Source organism: Brienomyrus brachyistius, chromosome 8 (assembly GCF_023856365.1).
Source record: "Brienomyrus brachyistius isolate T26 chromosome 8, BBRACH_0.4, whole genome shotgun sequence".
Classification (NCBI taxonomy): Eukaryota; Metazoa; Chordata; class Actinopteri; order Osteoglossiformes; family Mormyridae; genus Brienomyrus; species Brienomyrus brachyistius.
This window is the reverse complement of record NC_064540.1, coordinates 25,051,053-25,078,152: the sequence shown is the minus strand read 5'-3', so window position 1 is coordinate 25,078,152 and position 27,100 is coordinate 25,051,053. Positions and strand designations below refer to the sequence as shown.

Sequence of the window (27,100 nt, the reverse complement as noted above, 5' to 3'; positions counted from 1 at the left end):
AAACTACAACAAATATTAATAAACGTAATATTGTGCGAAATCTCTCGCGCATTGTCAAATTTATTAGTGATACATTAGTAAAAGTAAGGCGATTAGCAATCTTTTTTTTATTTACAATTATGTAACCAATATTAAGAAATAAAGTTGAGCAACGTTGTTCGGATCGTAGGATTTTTCTTAAGTAGTGATTTTGTTGCGACATCTCCGACCTGCCGGGAGCCTATTTGACAAGTGACGTAAGTGTCATGCGTGCTGGCGCGAGCAGGGCGGAAGTAAACCAGTCTGTACGTATTAATGCGTGAGACAGTACAAAGCAACATTTCGTAGTTATCAATTTCAGTCTTGCAAGTTTCTAATAGATTCCTTGCGATGTTCGTAAACCGTTATACTGAAAAATAATGAATAATGAATAAACGGTCCAGGTGAGTGGAGCTATATTTTCATATGGTGCAGCTGGAAATAAAAAACGAAACTGTATCGAAAATAACACTTGGATTTGTTTTTAGTTTATTAAAGCAATATAATAGAGTCATCTTATTTTTCATTAGTATCTGATATTATAAACGTGCGCATAATATCATGCGTCTGAATCAGTGGTAGCAGTCTGCAAATTTCGTGGAATATGTTTCGTGGAATATTGCATAATAATGTTGTTGACAGTTCCTCCACATTGCACAGATCGAGATCCCATGGCATAAGGTTTGCTTTAAATAAAGAACTGGTGAACAAATTTACGAGTCCCCTTCTAAGCAGATTATGATGCACTGTAAAGCACGTTCATGAGTACGATTTATTTTAATGGTGAAATAATAAACATATAATTTATATAAAAAATGTGATCGCGATCTTCATTGCTTCCCCTGTCTCATCGTGTGCGCTTTCATGTTTGGTGGCGACACTGATGTGAGTTTTTCGTGTTGTTTTTCTCAAGATGACGATGAAAACACGATTTTAAAAATGTCCCAGAAAGAGCCCAAGCAAGAAAAAAAATGGTATGTACCTAGTTACGGTACGTCAGCGCAATCGAAGATGCTTATTAGCTAGAGAGAAATCATATTTAGCAGTATTTATTGCCAATCTTACATCTGGGCAGATTTATATATTTATGCGTTTGTTTGTTTGTTTATTTATTATCAAGTTAAGAACTGTAAAAATTGCTGGTTATAGTATCAAAAAAATGATGCTTCCATTGTGATTAATCAGAGAGATTAATTTCAGCATTTGCGTTGCACTGCCTTGATTACAGTTTCCAGTTTATTTTTCTTTTTAAAAGTTGCCACATACAATGACTCCTTCACATCATTTTTTAAAGAATATTTCTTAAATGATTTTAAACCTGTCTTTCAGCTCTCATAAGACAGAGCTTTACAGCGAGACCCCGTCCAGGTGCTTGCCTGTTGTTTATTCTCCAAACTACAACATCACCTTCTTGGGGCTTGAGAAGCTCCACCCATTTGATGCTGGAAAATGGGGGAAAGTGATTCACTTCTTAAAAGGTATATTCAGCAGTGTGACAATGGGAAACGTGCAAGACGGGGTCTTTCCTCGTTCATCATGTCCTGAAATATATGGAATTTTTCATCATTGAAATGAGTTGGGTTTTGAAGGTTTTTGTATGTGGGGGTGAAAAGTATTTGTATGGTAATTATAAGAGATGAATTCTCCTGCGACCTGCAGGTATCCCACCATGGCTTTGAAATGAAGGGTTGGTATGGATTCTAATCCAGCATAACCTCAAAATAAGCTCATAAGTAAAGGACTCTCCCTCTGATTCTATGCTATATATATAGACAGTATAAAATCACCATCCACACTCTGTGCTTTACATCATTTTCTTTTTGATGAACAAGCTCGTTTCTCCAGAGACATACCCAGCTTACACTAAAATTCAAACCTTTACACAGGCAGATTAAGCTTTTTAGTGAGCAGATTTTTAAATCTGAAACCTCTAGGTAAGAAGTTAAATTTCTTAACCACGACATTAAGTATCGCCCTTTATCCAATTACATGACATACAAATGTGGGGGGGGGGAGGGGGGTTCAAACAAGTATCATATCTCTTCAAGGTGGAGGGGCATGGATAACCTGGCAGATTCAGGGAGCCCAGTGCTTGGTGGGGGTCCTTAAATACATAAAATTATACGTGCAATTTGGGCATGGCTGCGATGACTTGGCGCCCCCTTGTTCCCTGCCTTGCCCCCATAGTCTCTGGGATAGGCCCCCCCCCCCCGCGACTCTGAATAGCACAGCAGTTTCAGAAAATGGGTGGATGAGTAGGTGGATGGATGGATGGATTTAAGCAGGGGGGTCCAAGGTGACATCATATTAGGGCCCCCCTAATTTTCAGGTACAACCCTCTATATCCGTTATGTGTGGGACAAATCTATACATGACCCGGCATTCTGTGTACACCAGTTTAATGGTTATTCAGTTGTCATGTTTATAGTCATGTGTAGCATGAGTGAAACCAATGATTTTATATCGTATGTTCTATGTTCCTGCACAGCAATGCTAACGGTAGCTTCTTGTACTCTTTTCAGAGGAGCAGTTTCTCACAGATGAAAACATCGTTGAGGCTCGGGAGGCGACGGAGGAGGACCTGCTGGTTGTCCACACGAAACATTACCTGAACAAGCTGAAGGTGACTGACCGCTGTGTCGTGTTTGCCCTCTGTCAGACCCCTGGGGTTCCTCTTCTCCTCTCCCTTTGTGCTCTCACTGAACAATGGACTAAATGAATTACAGTGACGGCATCAGTCTGAAGCTGCGTATTTAATCCAGGATTTATGTTATATTGACATATTTTGTTTGGTCAGTTACATTTGTAAATATATGGTATATATCTCTCATCTGTTAAATATATTTAATTTTATAAATAACATGTTCTTATCTTTTAATTATATCGATACCACAGTCTTTAATCCATTACGGCAAGAGCTACTCATTGGAATGTCCTGCTGACCATTCTTAATGCTACAATTGCACTTTTTCATTAACTTTCTACATTTTATTACAATATGTTTAATGGAGATTACTGCCATAAAATGATAATGCCCTGGGTTATTCCCCCCTCCCCCCACAAATCACATAAGTGACTTCCTTTCTAGGAAGTCTTATGTCACATGCCACCCGGGGCCCAGACACACCGTCAGCCTTACAGGATAAGCAGTTACTGAAAGTGCATGGATGCGTGGGGGATTATTATGGAGGTGCTGATACCCAAACGTACCTCGTTTTGTGTATCAGTTCCACATACAGGCATATAGGTTCACCTTTAATGTCGCTGGTAACTAAATAAAATAATAAATAATCAGAAATCGCCATTTTGCCTTGAAGAGTCCATGGCACGTCCAGGCTAACACTCTTTTATTGGCAGCTCTGCTGTTTCTTTGACTTCTTTTAATTCAAAATGTCTCCAAGTCCCAGTTCAAATATCAAATTTTACATTGTCCTCAGGCATCAGATTATTGAAATAAAGGAGATTAGTGTAGTTCATTGTTACAGTTCAATACATATCAGTATATTCTCTTCTTTTTTACTGCATGCAGAACCATATCTTGGAGGGATCGAGAGAGGTATCCCAGTGGTCTGCTTGGATTGTTATTATATATATTTACATATATTTATTTAATGCTCTTTCATACTTGACTGGAATTGTTTTTTTCCTTTGTGACATTTGGCAGCAGTTAACAGCGCCTTTCATTTCCGCCCATCTCTCCCCCCCCCCCCCCCCCCCGAGCTGCTGTATTCCCTCCATCCTAGTGCATTGTGTGGTTCTGCAGGCGCCTGAAACATTTTCCATGCTGTTCTTTATGTTTCTGCTCCTTTCTATATATGTAGTTGTGGCCTTGTATGTTTATTTATTAATATGCTGTGGTTTATTTTTTTATAAAGGACCACATACAGCCCAGTAGATTATGGTCTGTCTATGATGTCACTGAAGCATGCTTGTGTCATGTGACACCTGTCCCGCTGTCCTTGCAGTGGTCGCTGGTGGTAGCCACCATCACCGAAATCCCACCTCTTCTGTTTTTGCCTAATTTCCTCGTGCAGAGGAAGGTCCTGAGGCCACTGCGCACACAAACGGGTGGCACTATAATGGTAAGCAATTCAATCAGTGCATCAACTCTTAGTGCTAGCTCATCAGGTGGGAGTTATACTTGTACAAAATTGTTCTGAGGGCAGAATGAAAAAAATGGTTCAGTGAGATAACCAATCAGATTGCGGAGGAGGCGGGTCAAAGCATCAAGAGGAGGCAAGGCTAAGACATCTGATTGGTTGGTCCCACCTCCTCTAGTTGCTTGGACCCACCTTCTCTACAATCTGATTGGTTATCTCTCTCAGCCAATCATTCTTTATTCTGTCCTCAGAACATTTTTGTGTAAGTAAAACTTTCATGAGAAATCAACTAGCGTCAGGCTGTGTGGTTTATGAGGTACAGAGTGACAGCGATGTGTTAATGGGTTGTGGTACATGATATGATAAAGGGCAGAATTCTGACATTTTGACATGTTGTATCAACCGCACCAGCTTGCACGTGGTAATTGATACCCCTAAGGCACTATATCATATTATTTTGCAGCAATTGTTCATAACAAGCTGTATATCCCATAATAAATTCCAGAATGCAAATTTTAGTCTGTCATAAAAGAGCAGTACAGTCCTCTGCTTTAATTTTAATCAGTCTCCAACCATTTGGTCAAAATACCTGCTTTTGTAGTCTTATAAACCCACCAAAAGGTTCAGTAAGTTTCAATTGGTTCTATTTTGTGTTTTATTCAAAAACTTGAACTTTGCAATATTTTTGTAATGTACAATTAAAAAGTGCTAAAGAAGGGCTTTTTCATTTACATAGGGAGCAATGATCTGGTTTAGAGACTTTGAACATCATTATCAGAAATTCTGTAGGGATTCATGCTGGAGCTGAAGTGCATTTTAGAAGATAAAGATCATAGCGTTCTTTGTTGTAAGAATGCTGTGACACCATGGTGATGTTCACACCTGAGATTTACCTGAAAAAGTGCTAGTAGTTCTTGGGTCTTTGCTTGTTGAGGGCCAATGATATTTTCTTTATTCCGTACCCTGCATTTACATAATGGGAAGCTTATATAAATGTCCCTTGAAGCACAAGACCACCATCTGAGGTTGGGGAAACTGTAATCACTGAATTACTACTGTAGCTATTTATAGTACTGCTGTATTATATCTTTTCTTAGGGAAAAAATGCCTTCGGGGATTATTTTTAAAAGGACAGGCTTCAGTCTTTCAAAACATTCTGTAAAGGTTTCCTCCTCTGCATATAAATGACAGTATGCATATTTGGTGATGTCATATGGAATTCTTACAAAAATTTTAAATAGTAAGGAAACCCTCTGTTCTCCATTGACTTTCTGTTTTCTGCTGCAAGTTGAGGAGATGACAAAGGAGAATTTAAAGGCGATTTCTCACATATATTAGCGAACAAGGTCCATTGGAAGTCAATGTCAACTTCAGAACTACCCATTACATTAAATGCATGTGCCATCGTGAATGGGAAAGGGAATTTTTACCCTCCTGTTTGCTTCAATGTAAATTTGTCAAACACCATTAGGCATGGCGAAATTGGGACCATTATTAGGTATGTTAAATACATTATAGTATATTCTTATACTATATTATTCATTATGGTGTACTGAGTTTTGCTGCTACTACAGCAGCCTGGTCAGTCCTATTGGCGGCCCCATAGCGTTCCAGTTTCTGAGGGGTGCAGACTTATGCAGCCTGTTTCACTCGCACATAATACACACCTTCCGAGGCAAAGTGAAATTGGTTGGCGTGAGCCCGTAGAAGTCCTCGCACCCGCTGCAGTGCCATCCCAGAACAGGTACACTGAGTGGGGCGAGGGGAAGTGTGTCAAGAGCATTATAGGTTGGCATGGTGACCAAAATTATTAATAAGGCTGTCAAACTATATATACTGAACAAAAATATAAACGCAACACTCTTGTTTCTGCTCCCATTTTTCATGAGATGGACTTAAAGACCTACAATTCATTCCAGATACACAATATTACCATTTCTCTCAAACATTTCTCACAAATCAGTCTAAATGTGTGATAGTGAGCACTTCTGCTTTGCTGAGATAATCCATCCCACCTCACAGGTGTGCCACATCAAGATGCTGATCTGACATCATGGGTAGTGCACAGGTGTACCTTATACTGCCCACAATAAAAGGCCACCCTGGAATGTGCAGTTTTTTGCTTTATTGGGGGTCTGGGGACTCAGAACCGGTCAGTATCTGGTGTGACCACCATTTGCCTCATGCAATGCAACACATCTTCTTCGCATAGAGTTTATCAGATTGTCAATTGTGGCCTGTGGAATGTTGGTCCACTCCTCTTCAATGGCTGTGCGAAGTTGTTGGATATTAGTGGGAACTGGTACACGCTGTCGTATACGCCGGTCAAGCACATCCCAAACATGCTCAACGGGTGACATGTCCGGTGAGTATGCTGGCCATGCAAGAACTGGGACATTTTCAGCTTCCAAGAACTGTGTACAGATCCTTGCAACATGGGGCCGTGCATTATCTGTCTGAGTGGCTGGTCTCAGACGATCTTGGAGGTGAATCTGCTGGATGTGGAGGTCCTGGGCTGGTGTGGTTACACGTGGTCTGCGGTTGTGAGGCCGGTTGGATGTACTGCCATATTCTCTGAAACGCCTTTGGAGACGGCTTATGGTTGAGAAATGAACATTCAATGCACGAGCAACAGATCTGGTTGACATTCCTGCTGTCCGCATGCCAATTGCACGCTCCCTCAATGCTTGTGGCATCTGTGGCATTTTGCTGTGAGACAAAACTGCACATTCCAGGGTGGCCTTTTATTGTGGGCAGTATAAGGTACACCTGTGCACTACCCATGATGTCAGATCAGCATCTTGATGTGGCACACCTGTGAGGTGGGATGGATTATCTCAGCAAAGCAGAAGTGCTCACTATCACACATTTAGACTGATTTGTGAGAAATGTTTGAGAGAAATGGTAATATTGTGTATCTGGAATGAATTGTAGATCTTTAAGTCCATCTCATGAAAAATGGGAGCAAAAACAAAAGTGTTGCGTTTATATTTTTGTTCAGTGTATATATATATACTGCAGTTAATCATATACACAATCATGTTGCAATACCATCAAAAAAGATTTTATACTGTAATTTTATAGTCTTCAGTGTAAAATTTCTATTAAAATCTTTGCTCATACTATAACTCAATAATTTAAAAGAAATAATAACATGTTATGCCTTCAAAGCAACTGTTAAGATATATTTTTATAAGTATTATTATGCATTTTTTCATTATATAATGTTGCTAATTTACTGCATTATTATGTATTATTGGACAATGAGCAGTCTTTATTCCTTTACTCCTGTCGTTTGCCCATTTATTTTGGCATCGGTGGAGGCGGAGGTGATTGGTGGTGAAGCGCGCCTAGGGTGCCACATGGGCTTTGACCGGCCCTGTGCTTCACTGATTCATACCGAAGAATGTCACCTAAACTTGACTTGATTGGGGTGATATTCTTAGCAGACTTGCAGTCAACTTGTCAGCCTTCAAGTCTCAGTCAAGTTCAAGCCACAAGTCACAATTCAGAAAACTTTTGAATCCTGGTTTTAGCCATGAGTCATCGGCCTGAAGTCTTGGGGCCATAGGTATAATACACGAGAAATTGAGTCAGATCTTTTTATCGATAAAAAGTTCCCAAACATATACTCTCTTGTGTAGGCCTCAAGAAAAACTCAAGTTCTGTTTATTTCTTTCTGTAGGGGACAAACTGTGACAGGAAGCCACAACATAATTTACAGCAGTGTGGTCTCATTATGCTGATACCCCCCGACTTAGCAGACACTCTGTGGGAGCCAATGACAAGCCACGGACTCCAACAGAGCAGTCTTGCCTTCGCATACCATTCAAGTACATGTTTGCTTATTGGATTAAATCTTCTGCGAGGAAAATATCTACGTATATGTTTTTTACGCAAGACATACTAGTCAATGAAGAATGATGAAAAGTTTATTACAAGGTGGGCTTGGTTGCTGTACCGATAGTTTCGTCAGTGTCAACAATATTAGATATTCAGGATGTTCTGCATTTATTGGAACATCCTCTGACATACTATACAAATGCAGAAATGTATGGTGATGTGTGTGCAGTGATTTTTAAATTCAGTCGTACATCAGTAAATATGGCTGTTTTTTTATTTATTATTTATTTTAATCTAAGGGTAAGTGGTTGTATTTCCCATCTCGGCACCCAGATGTACGTGCATCACACATATAACCGAATGCTTATTTTATTCTCTGCTGCATGGTTATTATCATAAAAATAATTACTGGTAATCCCTTCTTACTCGGTAAGGTAATGTGGAGAAAGCCAGGCAAGGCATTGAGAACCTGTGCTCTATATTAGATGCCGCAGTTGTGCTTCCTGGCCTGGTCCTGATGGCCCCTTCGTCTGGCTTGTGCCCGCATGCTAATGTGCGTCATTAGCGCCCCACTGCTATCCGTTATTAGCTTTGACACCCAGCCGTCAGCCCAGAGTATCCTAGGCATCTCGTGGATGGAGCAGCTGGAGGGGGCTTTGTGGTTCCCATGGAATCCATTTTCATACTCGATGTCCATTCATTCACGGGGATGGGAATTAAACAGGATCTGAGCTTTGTTTGTAGTTTCCTGGCTGTTTAGCCCGGTGCAGCCCCCTGTTCTATCAGCCATGGGCCTGGAGATTTAGTTTATCATAATATGAGTGATGACAGATACTTACAGTGTAAAGCAAATTCCTTTATGTAAGCGGCACAGGCACCGACGAGAGCTTTCCGTAGCCATCTGTAGGCGCATCTAGCATTCGTCACCAGAGGGTTAGGTTCCGTAATGCAGTAGATGAGAGTGATGAATCCGCCCAGCCGCACCATTTGCTGGGAATCGCCGATTCGTGAAGCGTCTGATCATGCTTTGGGGATTTCTGTTGTACGCCCTCCCTGAGGCGGGAAAGGGGGAGCCTGAGCTTGTGTGGATGAATATTCATACTTTCGTCCCCATCTGACCGATGCTAAAGGAAATCCACCCAACCATCCATTTTCGAAACCGCTTATCCTACTGGGTCACGGGGGATCCGGAGCCTATTCCGGAAGCAGTGGGCACGAGGCAGGGAACAGCCCTGGATGGGGGGGCCAGCCCATCGCAGGGCACACTCAAACCACAATGAAATCTAATGTCCCTTAACCATTATCTTCTATGTAGCTATAGCATTGATGGATTTTTTTCACACTCCTGGAAACTATGTTTAATTAAAATAAAAAAAACAATTCACTTTGAAATGTAATTTAAACAGATTTATTTAATGAGAAATATTTTTGATAAGTAGATAAATCGATATTATGAATAATGAAACCTACGCAGCTAAGCACGTCAAATGAAAATATGATCCCTGGCTTCTATAATTCTCTAATGAAATCTAACTAATGGCTTGATTGATTATGTCATCATGCAAACCGCTATGCCATACCTAGTACGGTATCATTCACATTTCCATGACTATTGTAGGCCTTGTAGGCAGGTGCCTGCCTTCTCTTATGCTAAACATGTCTGATGAGTGAGGTGTGCTCAGCTCAGTGCAAGGAGCTTCTCATTAATCAATTTCAAGTATCCGCTATACAGAGCGGTCACCACTCCTTCATTCTGAAACATGATATTATATTAATAAGATGACGCCATCGTAGGCTGAGCAGCAGTAAGCAGTAAGTTTTGCTATGCTTGAGTCCTTGTTAGATTCAATACTTGAATCACGCCAGGCTTAAAATTCAAGATGACTGTTTGGAAAATGCACAAGCTTTAGTGGAATCGGGTTAGTAAATTAAATGTTAACTGCACTGGGAAGTTCAGCAGCATTTATAATTGTTGGTAGACTTTCAGGTCAAGTATCTAGAACCGAGGAGCTTTGCACAAAGGCTGCCTGTTGTCTAAATATACCTAACAGACACATAGACTGAGCTGTTTCCCGAAAGAACTATCTCCTTATCTGTTTGACATTGCATCTGCTTCAGATACAATGCAGTATTTCTCTGCCATTCTCACGTAGCCAAAGTTCCTTCAGCTTCAGTCATAACCGATCTGATGAGCTGTGGAACTTGGGTCCTTTCCGCACAGAAAACGTGTTTGCATTGGAGATCCAGATGCTCTCTAGATCTAAAGCACTATGTCAGGATGACTTAGCTAATGCATAGTTAAAGAGAATTGTTTGTATGATTTTTTTTTCTCAAGGTAACTTTTGCAAAATTGTACTAGAATCATCTATGCCAAGGGTGTCAAACTCCTGTCCTGGAGGGTCGGAGCCCTATGTAGCTTAGTTCTTTCCCTATTACACCACAAATGATTCAGCTCAAGAGCGACATGGTAATTAGAATAAGGAGTTGAATCAAGTGTGTTAAATGAGGGGAAACCCAAAAATTTGCAGAACTGGAGTTTGACACCCATGATCTATGCAGTGCAGGTCCTCACAGAGCATTAACTTGTGCTCCTTTGATTGGTGCCCTTTGTCTTCTGTTCCTTGAATTGCTTGCTGTGTTGTATGGAGCTTTAATTGATGCAGCCTTCCACCAACTGGCAGGCACCTGATGGGCAGGTCAGGGGAGCTGCAGCCTCTTAAAGAGCAGAATGAGCAGGTGGCCTCACAGGCCTTCAGTCGATTGGTCAGTTTCATTCTGCTTCTAGAAGTTTGAAGAAGCCTGATTATAGATGTTCTAACTAGTGTTAGAACTAACTAAGCTTTCATTGCATAGGAATGCTAATGGCACATGTATGTGTGTGTCTGTGTGTTTGTGCACGAAACATTGTCTAAATTCACCCTCCAGTAAATGCATGCAACAAATGGTAAATGTCTCTTGTGTTTATAAAAACAACATTTAATTGCAGAACCAGATGTTTATAAGAGAACTGAAAAACTCACTGGGCTTGCCCAATAAATGTGTATGCCAAGCTATTAGTCGCTTTCATTTATTCTCAAATGAGAATCTAATAACCTAAAATAATTTTGATATTTGTAGGCAGGCAAGCTGGCCATAGAGCGAGGATGGGCGATCAATGTTGGTGAGTTGAAATATTTTAATGATTTGAATCCCTTGAAACGATTCTGCATTTTGAATGTTAAAGATGCAACAAACAGGTATGGAGCTCATTTTGCATCTTGCTGTAAACTGTGGTGCAGTTAAACACCATCTCTAACAGCTTATCGACTGTGAGGGTTGTGGTGAGTCTGGAATCTCGCTGGAGAGATCCTGTGCAGAATGCCAGCCCATCACAGGGCAGGATCTCACACACACCTACACACGCACAAACACGCCATCACACACTATTGGCCAGATAGAGACACCAGTTCACCTAAACCACTTCTATTGGCCGTTAGGGGAAAATCAGTGTTCTCAATGGAAACACACACAAACTCCACACAGGTCACAGTACTATCTATTGCTGCCAGCTGGCTACAGGAGATGGACCCTTTTTCAGTATTCTTCAGATGGTTTATTGATTTTCAATCTTGCTCTAAAGATCCTTACCAGCCATTCCACTTTGAAGACGTCATGTTGCCACGCGCAGTGTTTTTCAGTATTTACAAAGCTTCCTTACGTTCATGCAGCACTGGATGATGATGATAATCCACGCATCTTCTAACTGCTTGTGCAGTGCATGCTGGGAGCCCTAAAGCGTATCCCAGAGAACATAGGGCAGATGGCAGTGGAACACTCTGGATCAAATGCCAGTTTCGTCGCAGGGAACACAGACTGTGGGCAATTTCGAAGTGCCAAGTAACCTAACTTCAGGTCTAGGGACTGTGGGAGGTAAGCGGAGTAGCCAGAGGAAGCCCACACAGGAAGAGGAGACCATGTTAACAGCACATCCCAGGGGGTGTGGGGCAACAGGGTTCCCCAGCATGAATCTTATTATCATCATTATTGCCATTATAATTATTATTATGTTAATAGTAATTTCGTTTAGAGTAGGGTTCCTTAATTACTGGTACATTGTTCATTTTTTTTTCCTTCTGTTTTCTTTCTCATGCTTCTTAACAATATGCAGATGCTATTATTTCTGGTTTCCTAAAAAGATAAAGGCTGTTTTTTGTGTAACTTTAAAAGGAAATCCCTCAGCAGTTATATAGGCTGAATTTTAGAGTAAGGCTCAAAAGGCTATAATGTGTGATTTGATCTGGCAACAAAATGTTTACTCAGAGGTGCTGTAGGATGAGATTATTAGCAAAGTTTTTGAAGAGTATTAATTTAAACTTAGTGTACAATCCAAACTCCTAGTGCTAAATTTGAGCCATTGTCACACAAACCTTTTCTGTGGGGCACAGGTCAAGTACCAGTCCCCCAGAGAATATGTCTTAGAACGTACAGGTTACCATCTTAATTGGAGAGAAATGAATAATAGATTATATTTAAATTGGTCGGTTTAACGGTACATTGGTGGAACTACCAGGTTGATGGCTACATACTCAATACATTAAATAATGTACTTTAAAGAAAAAAAAATCATAATTTCATCAGTGTAAACTCTTATTGCTTTTGTTCAGTTTTAAACCTTGAGTTTCTTGTATTGGTTAAAATGAGAACTGTGTGAGTCAATAAACCTAATTACCTACCCAGTCTCAGAATGTAATCAGAAAACGGCAATGATATGTTGTAATGTATTTTTTCTTATGACTTGATCAATATTACTACGGTGCAGATTGGTTTTGTACTCCAAACATTGTTAGAAATGACAAGCACAATATCTCGGCTAATGTTAATTGAGTAAGTACTATGGATGCTGTTTAGATCAGATAACTTTTAGCTGAAAGGTCCTGTGTAACTTGGGTTGAACTGCCCACTCTTCCATTAAGAGCTGCTGTTTCGTTTCTGCCCTTGTTCAGAACGTCTTCGGTCCAGGCCTCTTTATTATTCTCGGCACATTGTGTGCTGATCCGTGTCTTTTTCGCGTGGTTCCTGCTAAGTCAGCCTCTCGCCGCACAAGCACTGATGAATCAGGAGAAACCGCACACTGTTTTGCATTGATAAACATTATTTAGAGTGACGTGAGACAGCTATTCATCTGGGATCTTTCGCTCGCAGTGGTGCCTGTTTTGAATGGTATGTCAACACGTGCTTGAGCTGCAACAAAAGCTGAACGACTCTGAATCTCCCACCTCTGGGCTGTGATTTGAGCATCATGACTATCCAGATGGCAGGATGGTGTCTGAAATTATTCTGTGTTGCCCAATTAAAACAGTGCCAATCAGTCACGGGTGGCTCAGAGCAGAGTAGTCCACGGTGTCATCAGACACATTGTTATTTCATACTGCGCCAATATGAACCCAACAGCAACACTTGAACAAGGACCAATTATTTATATGTTTTGGGGAAAACAAACCCTGCCTTATCAGATCTCTCCTTCCATCCCAGGAGGTGGCTTCCACCATTGCTCCAGTGACAAAGGAGGTGGATTCTGTGCTTATGCTGATATAACATTAGCTATCAAGGTAATATTTTCTATAGTTTTATTAAAGGTAAATGTTATTTAGGTACACTTTGTTCACATGTAATTTGCAAGGCTTTTAATTTCCCTACTTATACAGTTATATGTTTGTACTGAAGCATAACCTGTTAACACCTTTTCTCAAATGCAAGTGTGATTTGGTGATTATAACCAGGTAGCTTTTTGATTTTCAAGCTTAAAAATGCACCCCTGATCACAGGTACTACGGATAAGCAGGTATTGTGAAGCATTTGACCGTTTCTTTCTGCTTTTGTTTGTCAGTTTCTCTTTGAGCGAGTGGAGGGGGTATCCAAGGCTACAATTATTGACCTTGATGCTCATCAGGTGAGTCACTGTTGCTCTTTACAGTTACTGTCAATAAAACCGTCACAGCCGCATCGACCAATTTGACGACATTATGTTGTATTCTTAGCACCGCAGTCAATGTGGTGCCAACCACGTCTCAAGACATGAGCAATATTCTCCGTAGCCAATATTCCAACTGTCATGCATGTGGGGGCACTGGATCAAAGACATCATGTGGCATGAGTGTTTATGTTTGTTGAGACTTGCAATTTGCATTTTGTTTATAACATCAATATGTTCAAAGAATTATGGACCGGCATGTTTACAGATGATTGACCTAACCCTCCCGTATCACTGCACTTGCAGTTAATGTACATCTGTATATATTATTTTTGAAAGATGTAAGATTCACTTGTAAATTATGATTTTTTTTTCTGTAAATGGGAAGTGTAATACATCACTGTGATTGCATTCTGAAGAGTGCTTGAATGCTAAGATCAAACTATAAGATCGATGTGGTTGTTTTGTCAAGGTTATAGAAATCATTATATGGAAATCATTTGCTGGAATATTCTGGTATGCATGCAGTCATTGTTGGAAGCTGGCTCTTATCGGTTACTTTGAATTAAATAAGCCAATGCAACTTCTAGAGCCATGCATACACTGGTTCTCATTAGTTATTTTTAGTAATTGAAGTGGTTAACTTGAGGGATTTCAGGTATATTTTTTTCACATCATAGCCCATGGAAGTGAATTTTTTTTTTTGGTTGGTAGTACAAGGCAATGTTTATTTCTTTGCCTAATCTTTATGGTTAATTAGAGTTGTTTAGGGGCGGCATGGTGGTGCAGTGGTTAGCACTGTTGCCTCACACCTCTGGGACCTGGGTTTGAGTCTCCGCCTGGGTTACATGTGTGTGGAGTTTGCATGTTCTCCCCATGTCGTCGTGGGGTTTCCTCCGGGTACTGCAGTTTCCCCCCACAGTCCAAAAACATGCTGAGGCTAATTGGAGTTGCTAAATTGCCCGTAGGAATGCATGTGTGAGTGAATAGCGTGTGAGTGTGCCCTGCAATGGGCTGGCCCCCCATCCTGGGTTGTTCCCTGCCTCGTGCCCATTGCTTCTGGGATAGGCTCCGGACCCCCCGCAACCCAGTAGGATAAGCGGTTTTGAAGATGGATGGATGGATGGATAGTGTTGTTTATGATTAGTGTAATTATATAAAATGTAGAGTTTACAATCTAAAATCGTGATAATGTCAGACCTTTTGAGTAATGTGTATTGCCTTGTTATTTTTGTCTAACTTGATAACTGATGTGATCAGTTAGCTATCTATCAGCTTTTTTCTATTTTTTTTCCAGAGTTGTAGTGTTTTGCCAGATCATGCTGTGGCAGACTGAAAGCATCCTTTACTAATTAAGGATAAAGATGCTTAGCATACTCGCTGTATTGCTGTTTCAAGCACAGAAAGGTTATGGAGCATACTTGAAAACGCCTGCCATTACGTCATTAAATTATTCTTGCAGTGGTGTTTCTTTGTCAAGGTAATAGATTGTTACTCCATGCACACTATCGCCATCAAGTGGTCAGCTTTGTTACTTGGCTAACATCTGACATCACTCTCTAGTACATAGTAGGCTTGAAATGCCTTTCCTCCAACAATGGAGGATTGTACGGCAGAATGTCCGGTGAAGTAGCCAGTCACATGGTACCATGAAGGTTAGGCTGTACCATTGCCCCGATTAGAGAAAGAAGCAACGTTGTCCGTAGGCTGGCCAGCCGCGGCATGTGTTCTAGTCTTGTGTTGCGGTATGACTTTCATTTGAAGGTTGAAAGTAGCTGCTGTTTCACACCTCTGCTTGGCTGTGCACGAGAGAGATGCTACAGGCCTTAAAATAAAACGAGCGGATGAAAGAGGTCTCGGCGTGCTGCAGAGCGTTGGTTCTCCAGCAAAGTCATCCTGGCGTGTAGAAGGAGGCGCGCTGAGAAGCCTCCAGCCAGGTAGCCGTAGGAGGAACGTCATTACTTCCAGGGGCCTGCAGGGCCATTCCGGGGAAAAGTTTTCCAAAGTATCTCTGAATACCTCATTCAGTATCAGCATGACAATTTAATAACCTGCAGTGGAGAGCTTCTCGGCTAAGATGTGGAAAACTGACAAAACTGCTTTGCGAAAGTTCTAAATCAAACATGTCACTGTACATTATCCTTGCAAAGAAATGCAATGCCATTTTGTACAATTTGATATGGTAGAATACAAAATAGAAAAAAAACTGTACACAGCTGTAGCTCTAAATCAGGGGTGGGGAACCTGATCTATGGAAGGCTGCTGTAGGTGCAGGTTTTTGGGATGGAGTCTCAATCAGCCAGCAGGACTGAAGTTGAGAACCACTGTTTTATTACTGGCTGATTGAGAGGTCGTCTCATAAACCCGCACCCACACCGGCCGTCCACGGAACCGGTCCCCCACCCCTGTTCTAAACGGACTGGTGTTTTTGAAGACCTTTCAGAGACACAAATGCCGCTCACTTAGACATGAACTGAAGGTTTATCTGTTTATATATTGATGAAACACATAGATGCATATTATCATGCATCAACAGTTATTATGCATCTATGCACATGGTATGTAAAATTCTATTATTACAGCACTGTCGCTGCCACATTGAGTGTTTAAGGGATCAGCATCTCTAATCATTTAACTACTAAGTAGTCAAGTCATCCTCTTGAAAGGCCTTCTGTGCTGTAAAAATGTTAAATTGTCTTTATTACTTGTATTATTTTGGAAAAAAGAGCTACTTTATTATTTGGTCATATGAGATTTATAATGTGAATTTTCGTTATTTAAAAATTGAGCAGATTTGGGATGAATCATGTGGATCGTTAGTGAATGACTGAGGCATGAATCAATTTCCCATGCATGCACAATGCAGATTGGAGAGGTATGCTTTAGTGCTGAGAGGATTAGCGTCCAGTTATGACCATTCCCATTAGGATGCCTATTCTGGTGGGGGGTATTCTTGGCTAAGGTTCAAATGGCTGTCTGACTCCTGCGGCAGCATGAAGTAGAATGGTTTAAAGAACTTTTCAGAAGAAGGAACATTTTCAGAAGTTTCACACAGCAAGCAGCTGGAATTATGAATGGGCATTCTCAGTATATAATAAGAAAGTCTTTGAATGAGCTTCACAAATGGGCACGTATGTGAGTGAAGTACTATGAAATAACGTTCCAGTTGTAGAGCATTTTGACAGTTGGTATCCTGCGAACTGTCTATTTATAGATATTCTTCCCCAACAGAACTGGGCTTCTTTTTTCTTACATGCCATTAGCTTCATTATGTTTAATCAAGCTTGTTGTGTTGACGTTGCCTTGTAAACCGCCTGCGGTGTGTTACCACTTAAATAGTACTGTTAGACTGTGATGAAGCGTAGAGGTGCTTTTAACTTGCTCTCTGGGTATGTTGACAATGTAGCTCTAGTGGCCTAAACATTTAAAGATGGTTTGGCCATTTTGACGACGTAGTGACAGTGCCAGCAAACAGCTTGGCGTTTCCCTCGAGGTCATTCTGACCTGTTTGCCCGCTGAGCTGCAAACTCATGGCACCATGAGCACATCTAGGAATGGGTGGCTCTTTTAGCTTGGATTTCACTTTAATTTCTGCTTGGCTGGTCATTTTTCTTGCCTGTCCTCGCTCTCTCTTCCCCTTGCAAGGAGGAGGACTGTGGTTAACTTGACACTGTCTAGATTGGAGTCTCCAGACTTAGTGATGGTTTTTTTATTCATGACAGTCATTCATTTTTTGTTGATCCGTCATTTCTGATCGGGATGTTCACTTCATTCCTCGGCACTCTCCATCGCACCCTACATTTTCTCCCCCGCAGATCGCCTCACCCTCTTTAATTGCGTTAGCATCGACTGCTACCCACGATCCCTCTGTCCTGGACCGTCATATTTATTTTCAAACACAGCTTGGCTGTAATTGTGCCCCTTTGCTATCGACAGAGCAAAGCGAGAGGACCTGATCGATAGCCATGCTGAGTAAATAATTCATGAAGGAAGCATAGAGAACAAAGCTCCGAATCTGCATGAGAACATCGGGGCTGTACGAAAGTGCTGCCTCAGCGGGGGACGAATGTTGAGGGGCAGAAATCCGACGTTTAAAATTCCAGTTAAGCCAGCGGAGTAATTTGGGGCCATCTTTGGGAGCTCTTTCCTGGGCCATGCCCTCTGCATATATGAATTTTATATCACCTTCTAATGAACTAGATAAGCTAAACAATGAGCAAACAAATGATATCAGAGACATGAACGGCGAAAAGCAGCGGTTAATGAGGATAATAGGCACTTGGTAACAGGTCAGCAGAAATGTACTGGAAGGCCCCATGCTGATGTTTATAATTCTGACACCATGAAGAGTGTGAACTCTGGGGGCAGTAATACACTCCCTACTTAAGTTTCACAAAATATTTGGTATATGGGTCATGTTAAGGATAATATTGTGGTACAGATTGCTCACAGTGCTTCTGGGATTTATACTGATGTATCATCGTACATGTTTACTTAGCGTAATTAAATATATAGACAAATATATAGAGTGGTTCTGAGCAGAGGGTGAGATGCCTCCCCGTCCTCCGAGAAGTGCAGGATAAGAGTTCATGCTGTAATCCATCTTTCACCAGCAGTCAGCTCTTGTTGATCATTCATACTTTAATCAGCCTGGCTGAAGTTTCCAAAGAAAACAAGTCTTTAATCTTCATTATTGTGGTATAAATCTGTGGCGGTTGAAAAAAGGTGGCTCTTATCAGGCGTTGAGAAGCGTATTTTCCCTTGCATGCCCACGAATCGGAAGGATTACCTTTGCTTTGTTGTTCCTAAAAATGGAAGTCTTTTAGCTAGCAGGGTTTATATACCTGGACTGCACTCTCCGGTGCAACTGATGTTTGATTTTTCAATATTTACCAGCTATTTTTTCCAGAGTGGTTTATATACTACCGATATTCATGTACTTAAACCTAAATGGGTCATGGATAAAGAATTATGGCACTTTTCCACTACCACCAAGAACCGAGTCATACCCGAGACATATTATGAACTCATGGTTTTCCACTGTAAATTATCCAAGTGGTACCTGATCTGTAACTATAGTAACATGGCCTTTACATGGGCCAAAAACAACACCACACCAAGCTCGTTGCATTGTCAGCATCTAATTGGTCGAAATGCATGAAGATAGCTGTGATCTGTGTCGATATGCCTGAATTATCTAAAGGAAAAAGGGGCATGTTCTATATACTATTCATTATTAGTAGTATCGCACATCGCAATGTATTAAAACATTCCTAATATCTCGGAACTTGAACATTTCCAACCACCTACTTAAAAAAGTATTATAGAGCAGCTGAACACAATGAACTCGTGATGTAAATTTATGCAAGTGAATGCTAATTCTGCTAGTGTTTGACGCTAACATAAGACGGCGATTCTCTCAAGCTTGCTAGCGGAAATTAGCACATAGTAAATCACGATGTACAGTGTGTCAATGCCTTTACCGAGCCAATCTTTCTGCAGCGGAAAACCGAAGCGAGCTAGAAGCGCACTGTAACTAGTCTCTTTTTGCGCTAGGGCTTGGTTCCTGTATACCAGTAGAAAAGCTTCTTTAGTTTTGAAATCGTGTTTTATCAAAGAAAATAGTGATTTTAAAAGATACTACTAGGTGTCCATCTGGCTAAAGAAGTGACCTAACCAGGATAATCAAAGCCCCAAATGTACTTAAAAGAATATCTCATAATATCATTGAATAAGCTACTAAAGTCTAATAAAAATGCAAATAAGAGAAAGAAAATAAAATCAAATACTTTATTTAAAGCAGATAACAAGACTGAGTATGACAGCACCATTCTCCCAGCAGTTCATTGTCCTTCCAAAACTTGAAAGGTCTCTCAAACCACCTAAAGGTTTCATGAACCGCCAGTCCCCCGGGCACAAGGCCATCTCTGCAAGGACATTAACGCCAATGGCATAAAGCCGACGGGAGACGAGACCAAGAAGCATGGTGGGAACCTGCCTGCTGGGACTGATGGCTCCTAGTCTTGATACCCATGACGTCTTCCCTCAGGCTGGTAGACGTGGTATCACTCAGATGGAAGTGATGTCGGCTTCGACTGCCGAGATGCAACAGGGAAGGGAGACTCAGAGAAATATATAGCTCATGAACTCAGTATTGCTTTTGGATGAGGTTAGAGGGCATCCACAATTATTATACATATTCAGAAGATGGAGTACAGGTCAGCAACCTCAGCTCTTCAGTTTGTATAATGCAGTTCTTCATTTTTAGCATTTTTTCTCAGCTATGCAGCTGAAGTTGTTCAAGATATTTTCCTCAGGGGGTCAACAGCAGCCTCAGCTGTTTTGAGTCTGTCATCGTCATTTAATTGGCTATAACCGGCCATTTATTATTATCGTTAATGACCAGTGTGCCGATGATGTAACCAAGTGGCAATTCTCTTTTCAGGGAAATGGGCACGAGCGAGACTTCCTGGATGATGACCGGGTCTACATAATGGATGTTTATAACCGCTACATCTACCCAGGGGATGGATATGCCAAACGTAAATTACATTTCATTGCAGACATCAATTATTTGTTTTGGTGTAAAGTGTCGAATCTCATCCAACCCGTGGGGGGAAATCACATTAGTCAAAAGATAATAGATGGAACTATTTTTAAAAGGAAGGAGGTTTGTCTGAAATATAGCATGATGTAAGTATGAAGCCACATATATAGATGGAAATCTGTGACATTTTACAGTTATAATTTCTCATTAAAATATGCTATCCATATAGAAAATATGCAAAGATGATTAGCTATGAACTATATGAACAATTGTCCTGCTGAGGGATTGCAGTTGTCGAACCTGACTGCAGGTGGCAGTGTTATGTATCATGTGCAGTATCTTTTAAATGGCAAAGTCACCTTTGTGTTTTCAATAGACTGTTAAATATGATGACAGGCACTGGGAACTGACTAAGTGTTTTTAAGTACTGTGTTTTAACCGTAAAAATATTTAAAATTCGACAATATTTATCTTTTGATCTGGATGGGCCATGTTACTTCAATTTTAAAATATAAGCTTTTTTTTGCATGAACTATGAATGAATGAAAACTGGAAATATGCATGGTCACTAGGTGGCTCTTTTACATATGTAGTAGTAGTGGAGTGTGACAGCGGTTATGGAAATGGTGCATAAGTTTCTGGTTCGAAGCTCTGCAAAGCAACGATGTCGCTGAAATCACCACGAAACCGAGGCCCATTTAATGTATGCAAAATATATCTGAAGACAAATTTCTAAGCCAAGATTTGAAAGCTTTTTTGCCTCCTTTAAGAGATCGTGTGCTTAGACTGTCGACTTCACTTTTAGATTTTAATCCTTTGAGGTTTTTTCCTGTGAGCATTTGCATTCATAGCAGTTGGATGTCTACAAAGAGTAAAAGATCAGTCTGCATGCTTGGTTTTTCCCAGTGTCCTCATCTGCAGCAGAAGAAAAGCCTTAAATACCAATTAGGATAGAGGGAGAATTCGCTAATAGACTAAAGGATGGCAGTTGACTAAAGCATCGCTGGCTTTAGCATTTTTCTCTTACGCGCCGACTCACAAGAAGATGAAACTCTGCTTTTCCTTCCTGTGCAGGGCAATAATTAGAATGATAATGCGGATCCTGGCATGAGAGTTAGGACATTTCAGTATAGCAGAATCAGACATTTCAGCACTAAGGAGCATTTCAGCACTAAGGACCATTTCAGCACTAAGCACATTCATTCACTAACGACCAGCACGTCGGCTAATTCTCCTGATTTGTTTTACACTCAGCAAAAAAAAAAAAATAATTAAACTAAGGTAAAACTAATGGCACCTTGGAATTAATGCAAGAGTTTGTGGTAAAAGTAAACAGAAATCTCAGTGGGATGGGAAATAGCGTTTGCCAAAAGTTTCACACACAGTTTATGTTGCTGTGTGCCTGAAATGTTGCTGACCGGCACTATTGATTGGAAAACTTATTTAGACAATGTCCTGGATCTATTCACCAGAGAGAAACAGAGGCTCTGGGGTTGACTGTCAATAGCATTTTAAAAGCTTTGTGTATAATGGTCTTCTTATAATAGTAGGCAGAAAATGAATGAACTGTATAGTTTTTTTCTCCCAGAAATGTGGTCAAGGGGGCAGTACAAAATGGGCCTGTGATTAGGGCCAATCAGTCATTAGCCCTCATCATGTCTCGTCTGGATTTCCCACGCTGCACTGGGCTACAGGGGCCATCAAGAGGAAGGTGGAGTTAGACTGGGGGACAGAGGATCAGGAGTACCTGCAGAAGGTAAAGCAGAACTCTGAGAGAGCCCTAAGCGACATGCGGCCAGATATCATCGTCTACAACGCCGGAACGGACATCCTGGACGGCGATCCGCTCGGAGGCCTTTCCATCTCCCCTCAGGTTCACCTCACTCCATTTTGCTAAAGTCCTCTCCATAGAGGTCCCAGCATTGTGTTTTACCAGTTACCATAGCAACAGATCGGAAGCAGCTATTGAGTGTACCTGCCTGTTTATGATTTGGGTGTGTCGTGGAAGGAAGCATTACACCTTTTCCTTTCGTGACAGATGCATCCCTCCCTTACTTTCCCTGCAGGATGCGTGCATTTTCTAATACTTTCCACTCTTGTCCCTCATAATGTCAATGCATGATAGCTGTTCTCTGAAGTCAGCCTTTTTAGCGTACAATGCGGAGTCCCATGTGGGTTACAATATGGGCTGGCCACTGCCACTCAAACTACCTACCACATGTATATGGTACCACGTGTTAGATGAGGAGAAGGGAGAGGTTAGGTCTGCCGGGCTGTTATTGGCTGGTCGCTGTGCAGGACCCCTGTGGTGGCCTGTCCGATGCCTGTGAGTTGCTGATTGCCAGTGGTGGTGTCCCCGTTCTGTCTGGCACGTACTTCACCTTTGCTCTAGAAGCTGTAATAAGAAGCAGATTGAGACATTATCTGGATTGACGCACCTCAGACCTCTTATGTAGCCTTGTACATTGTAGACAGCCGAGCTGGGGACCGAAAAGAAGTAGGATGGGATTGAAAAAGCATGAGCAAAGCTTAATGGTAAAGATTAAAAAATGATAAATCCTTTATTTGCCATTTGCACAAGTATATTGGAATTCTTCTCGTCACCTACCCCTTCCAGTTCCCCATAGCTTAGGGCTCACGTGTGGGACCCCTGGAGCAGTGCGTTAAGGGCCTTGCTCAAGGGCCCACAGACATGTGAGTATCTTACAATCACAGGCACAGAGAGTTAGCTTGCCAAGTCACTCACCACCCCCTTGTTTGGCAGGGTGGTTTGAGGGAACGTTGAGCAGTGATGATGATGGTGATGATGACGATGGTGATGGTGGTGGTGAATGTCCTTCCTGCAGGGTATCATCAAGAGGGATGAGATTGTGTTCAGGGTGGCCCGACAACAGGGCATCCCCATCCTCATGGTGACATCAGGAGGGTACCAGCGGAAAACCGCACGCATCATCGCCGACTCCATCCTTAACCTGCACTGGATGGGCCTGCTGGGGAGTGAAACCACCGATGAGGCTGGACCTTCGACAGTCCCGGGTGCTGCGGGCGGGTCCATTTCTATGGGGACACGACTCTCCCCTCGCTGAACGCCCACCTCCAAGCTCTGTCCCAGGAGGAATGGGCTGCTCTCTCAGGGAAAATCCTGATGTAATGATGGGCTGGTGTCCTGGTACGGGTTGGTGTCTGTCTGATGTTTGTTCCCTGCTTGGATCCTCTGCTGCTGTTTATGTAAGGTGGTGATTGACTAGTCCAACACTTAAGCCAACACTAGAATGCTACATGTGTCTCTGTGAGTGTTTAACTCCTGTGTTTTTTGTATTGTCAAAGAATATTGCTTATTTGCACATATAGACCATTCACATTTGTTTTGTTCACTTTGGGCAGTTGACTTGAATGAGGATGTAGAGGTCTTTGGATAAAGGCAAATCCCTGTATCAATAATTTATAAACTTTGCCATTCATGTTTTCGAAACATAAACCGGAATATTTTTATTAGCACTTAAATAGTACCATTCACAAGCATTTGCACCGTTTGTAAAATTACTAATGATATTCTTGTAGTACCATTCCATTTCTGAAAATGTGATTCAGCTGCAAATATTTGGGGAACCATTTTTACTAGGACATTTAATTGAAGCACTTTCATTGTTTGGTGGCTCCACTTACCAGGGCAGATACCTGTTTTAAACACTAATGACTTTGCACATCCATACTTTCGAATTGACTGTAGCATGAATTGCAAGGGAGACTGTGGTATTCTTTGCCCTGTGCCAAGGCTACAAGTCAGTTCTGCAGTTAATAATGTGTTTACATTTTTTAACCTCTTTCGTTCTTTTTAAAGAAAGTTGAAGCACCTTGAAAGTCAGACAGACTATTGTTGATCTTGTACAGAAACTTCTGTTTTTTTTTACTGGTCTTGAATGATAGGAGTCTCATAAATATCTCAGTCGTTAAGATGATGTTATCGCCATCTAGGGTTAACACTCCGTGGTGTTTAATCATAATGAGGACGAAATGTTTGAAAATGAGCAACCACATTTTGAGTTACAATGTATATAGTTATGAAGTAAAAATGCTTTGACCCTAGAAAACAAGAGGCTCTTACCGCAATGGTGTACAGTGTGAGTTTTGATGCATAATTCATAATCCTGTTATTGTTACAGGAAAAGGTTCGGTGTTTACATGACCTTACCAGTAAATTATTGCAAATGGGAAGTTGTGAATCCTTTTTTAAGGAGTAGTAAATGTCTTCAATGACATCCACTGTTGAATCAATGCAAAGTTTTTATGAAGTAGAACCTTCTGCCATGCAGTGCTTAGTGGCAGCAGAAGTTTACACCTGAAATGCAGATCATTTCCTATCAGATGATAGACAACATTGTTATTGATAGTGAGTGTTTGTAAATCAACATGACCTGTAAAAGAAAAGAAATATAGAACAGACACAGGTCTGACAGTCATAAAAATAGAGCTTATTAATATCTCTGTCTTAACGCATGCCCTGTGTGTTGTGGTTTTCCAGCTTTCAGCATGCTATATACCGGCTCAAAGGAAGTTCTTGCTCCTGACTTTTTCAGTAAACATCGTTATGTCAGGCTGCTGTGGCAGCTTTGTGTTAGCGCCTCTATCCTCAGGGGCTCTCCCAAGTATAATTTCAGTTCAATTGCAAAGGGCAGCAGTAAACGGCAGGTGTGCATTCCTTCTCGGTCACGTTTCTGCCTCCTGCAGTTGGTTGTTTTTGGCACCTGTTTCAGGCCCGTCTGTCTCATGCGGAACAAGATAAGCAGACAACTCCGTGTAAGTTAGTGATGAAGGTCAATGCAGGCCAAGAGGAAGACTGGGCAGGTGCTACCTATACTAACCCCATCAGACTGGGCAGGCGCTACACATACTAACCCAGTCAGACTGGGCAGGCGCTACACATACTGTACTACCCCAGTCAGACTGGGCAGGCGCTACCCATACTAACCCCATCAGACTGGGCAGGCGCTACACATACTAACCCAGTCAGACTGGGCAGACGCTACCCATACTAAACCCATCAGACTGAGCAGGTGCTGCACATACTAACCCAGTCAGACTGGGCAGGCGCTACCCATACTAAACCCATCAAACTGAGCAGGTGCTGCACATACTAACCCAGTCAGACTGGGCAAGCGCTACCCATACTAACCCCATCAGACTGGGCAGGCGCTACACATACTAACCCAGACGGACTGGGCAGTCGCTACACATACTGTACTCCCCCAGTCAGACTGGGCAGGCGCTACACATACTAACCCAGTCAGACTGGGCAGGCGCTACCCCTACTAAACCCATCAGACTGAGCAGGTGCTGCACATACTAACCCAGTCAGACTGGACAGGCGCGACACATACTAACCTAATCAGACTGGGCAAGCGCTACAGATACTAACCCAATCATGCTGGGTAGGTGCAATACATGCTAACCCAATCAGGGATTTACAGGGACTCAGTATCAGAGACTTTGAGAATTCTTCTGATGTTCTTGGGTAGTCCATAGTTTTAGAACATTCAAATGAAGCTTGCGCCATAACAGCTGGTATAATGTGTGCAATATATTACTTCTTTGTAGCTTTGAGAAGTATCTGTGACTTGGGGTTGCTCCAAACTGTATATTCACATTGAATACCAAGTAAACTGGTTCCCTGGAGACAGAAACGCAAGAGGATGATTCAACAGCCCAGTGGAGAGCCAACTTAAATTTATTATTTATTATTTGCATTATCTTGGGATGTAAAAACTAACCCGTTTTCATTCGTATTTACTTATTACTAAACTATTTGCTCATGGGAGATTTACTTACCCAAAAGTGTTCTGAGGGCAGAAGGAGAAATGACTGGTTCAGAAAGATAACCAGTCAGATTGTAGCGAAGGTGGGTCCAAGCAGCTAGAGGTGGTGAGACCAACCAATCATATGTCTTGGTCCCACCTCCTTTAGTTGCATGGACCCACCTCCTCTAAAACCTGATTGGTTCAGAGAGATAACCAATCATTTCTCCTTCTTCCCTCAGAACATATATGTCTAAGTAAAACTCCCATGAACAAACTGTTTGTGACATGGGTCTCATATGGACATCCGTGCTATTAAGTTTTTTGATGCTTGTATAGGTGCTCTAGCAACCTTGACCAGTGGCAGCAATTCTAGTTTAGATTTCACTTGTAATTAATGATGATTTTTATCATTCCTGTCAATTGAAGGAATGAAGAATGCTTAATTGTACTAACAATGAGTTTGTCAACAGCCAAACCTAACTTTACTAAATTCGTACATTGTTTCTTTCTCAAACTTTTGACTGTCGTTAAAAACGAACAGTGCACATGTATATTAACAGACAAACCATAATAAACTGAAAAAAATGTGCCCGTTTTGTTTGCGCTGTTGAAGTGCTGTCCATGTGTTATTTATCCATCTTCCAGCTGCTTGTTCAGTACAGCGATGCGCCCCTCCCCAGCAGCCTATCACAAGAGCACAAGGCAAGGGGACCTTTGGGCAATTCAGAGACTCCCTGTTTTTGGGCTGCAGGATGAATTACATGCACCCTGGGTGAATATGCAAAACAGAAACATAAGCAGCCACATCGTGGGACACAGGATTCAAACCCTCAACCCAGCAGGTCTG

The 27,100-nt window shown here is 41.6% G+C and overlaps 1 protein-coding gene across 2 annotated transcripts; it reads left to right on the top strand.

Annotated features, from left to right (window-relative positions):
• Window positions 1-260: 260 nt before the first annotated feature.
• On the top strand, window positions 261-26,842 carry hdac11 (histone deacetylase 11). Of its 2 annotated transcripts, XM_049022827.1 has the most exons (12): window positions 261-422; window positions 932-992; window positions 1,348-1,496; window positions 2,541-2,641; window positions 3,548-3,574; window positions 3,984-4,100; window positions 11,079-11,121; window positions 13,473-13,549; window positions 13,828-13,890; window positions 20,357-20,453; window positions 22,153-22,331; window positions 23,305-26,842. In XM_049022827.1, exons 2-12 carry the CDS (start codon window positions 958-960, stop codon window positions 23,542-23,544), a joined length of 1,128 nt encoding a protein of 375 aa, XP_048878784.1. In that variant the 5' UTR covers window positions 261-422; window positions 932-957; the 3' UTR covers window positions 23,545-26,842. The 2 variants fall into 2 exon arrangements, with proteins under 2 accessions (XP_048878784.1, XP_048878783.1); XM_049022826.1 differs by lacking the exon at window positions 3,548-3,574.
• Window positions 26,843-27,100: the final 258 nt, after the last annotated feature.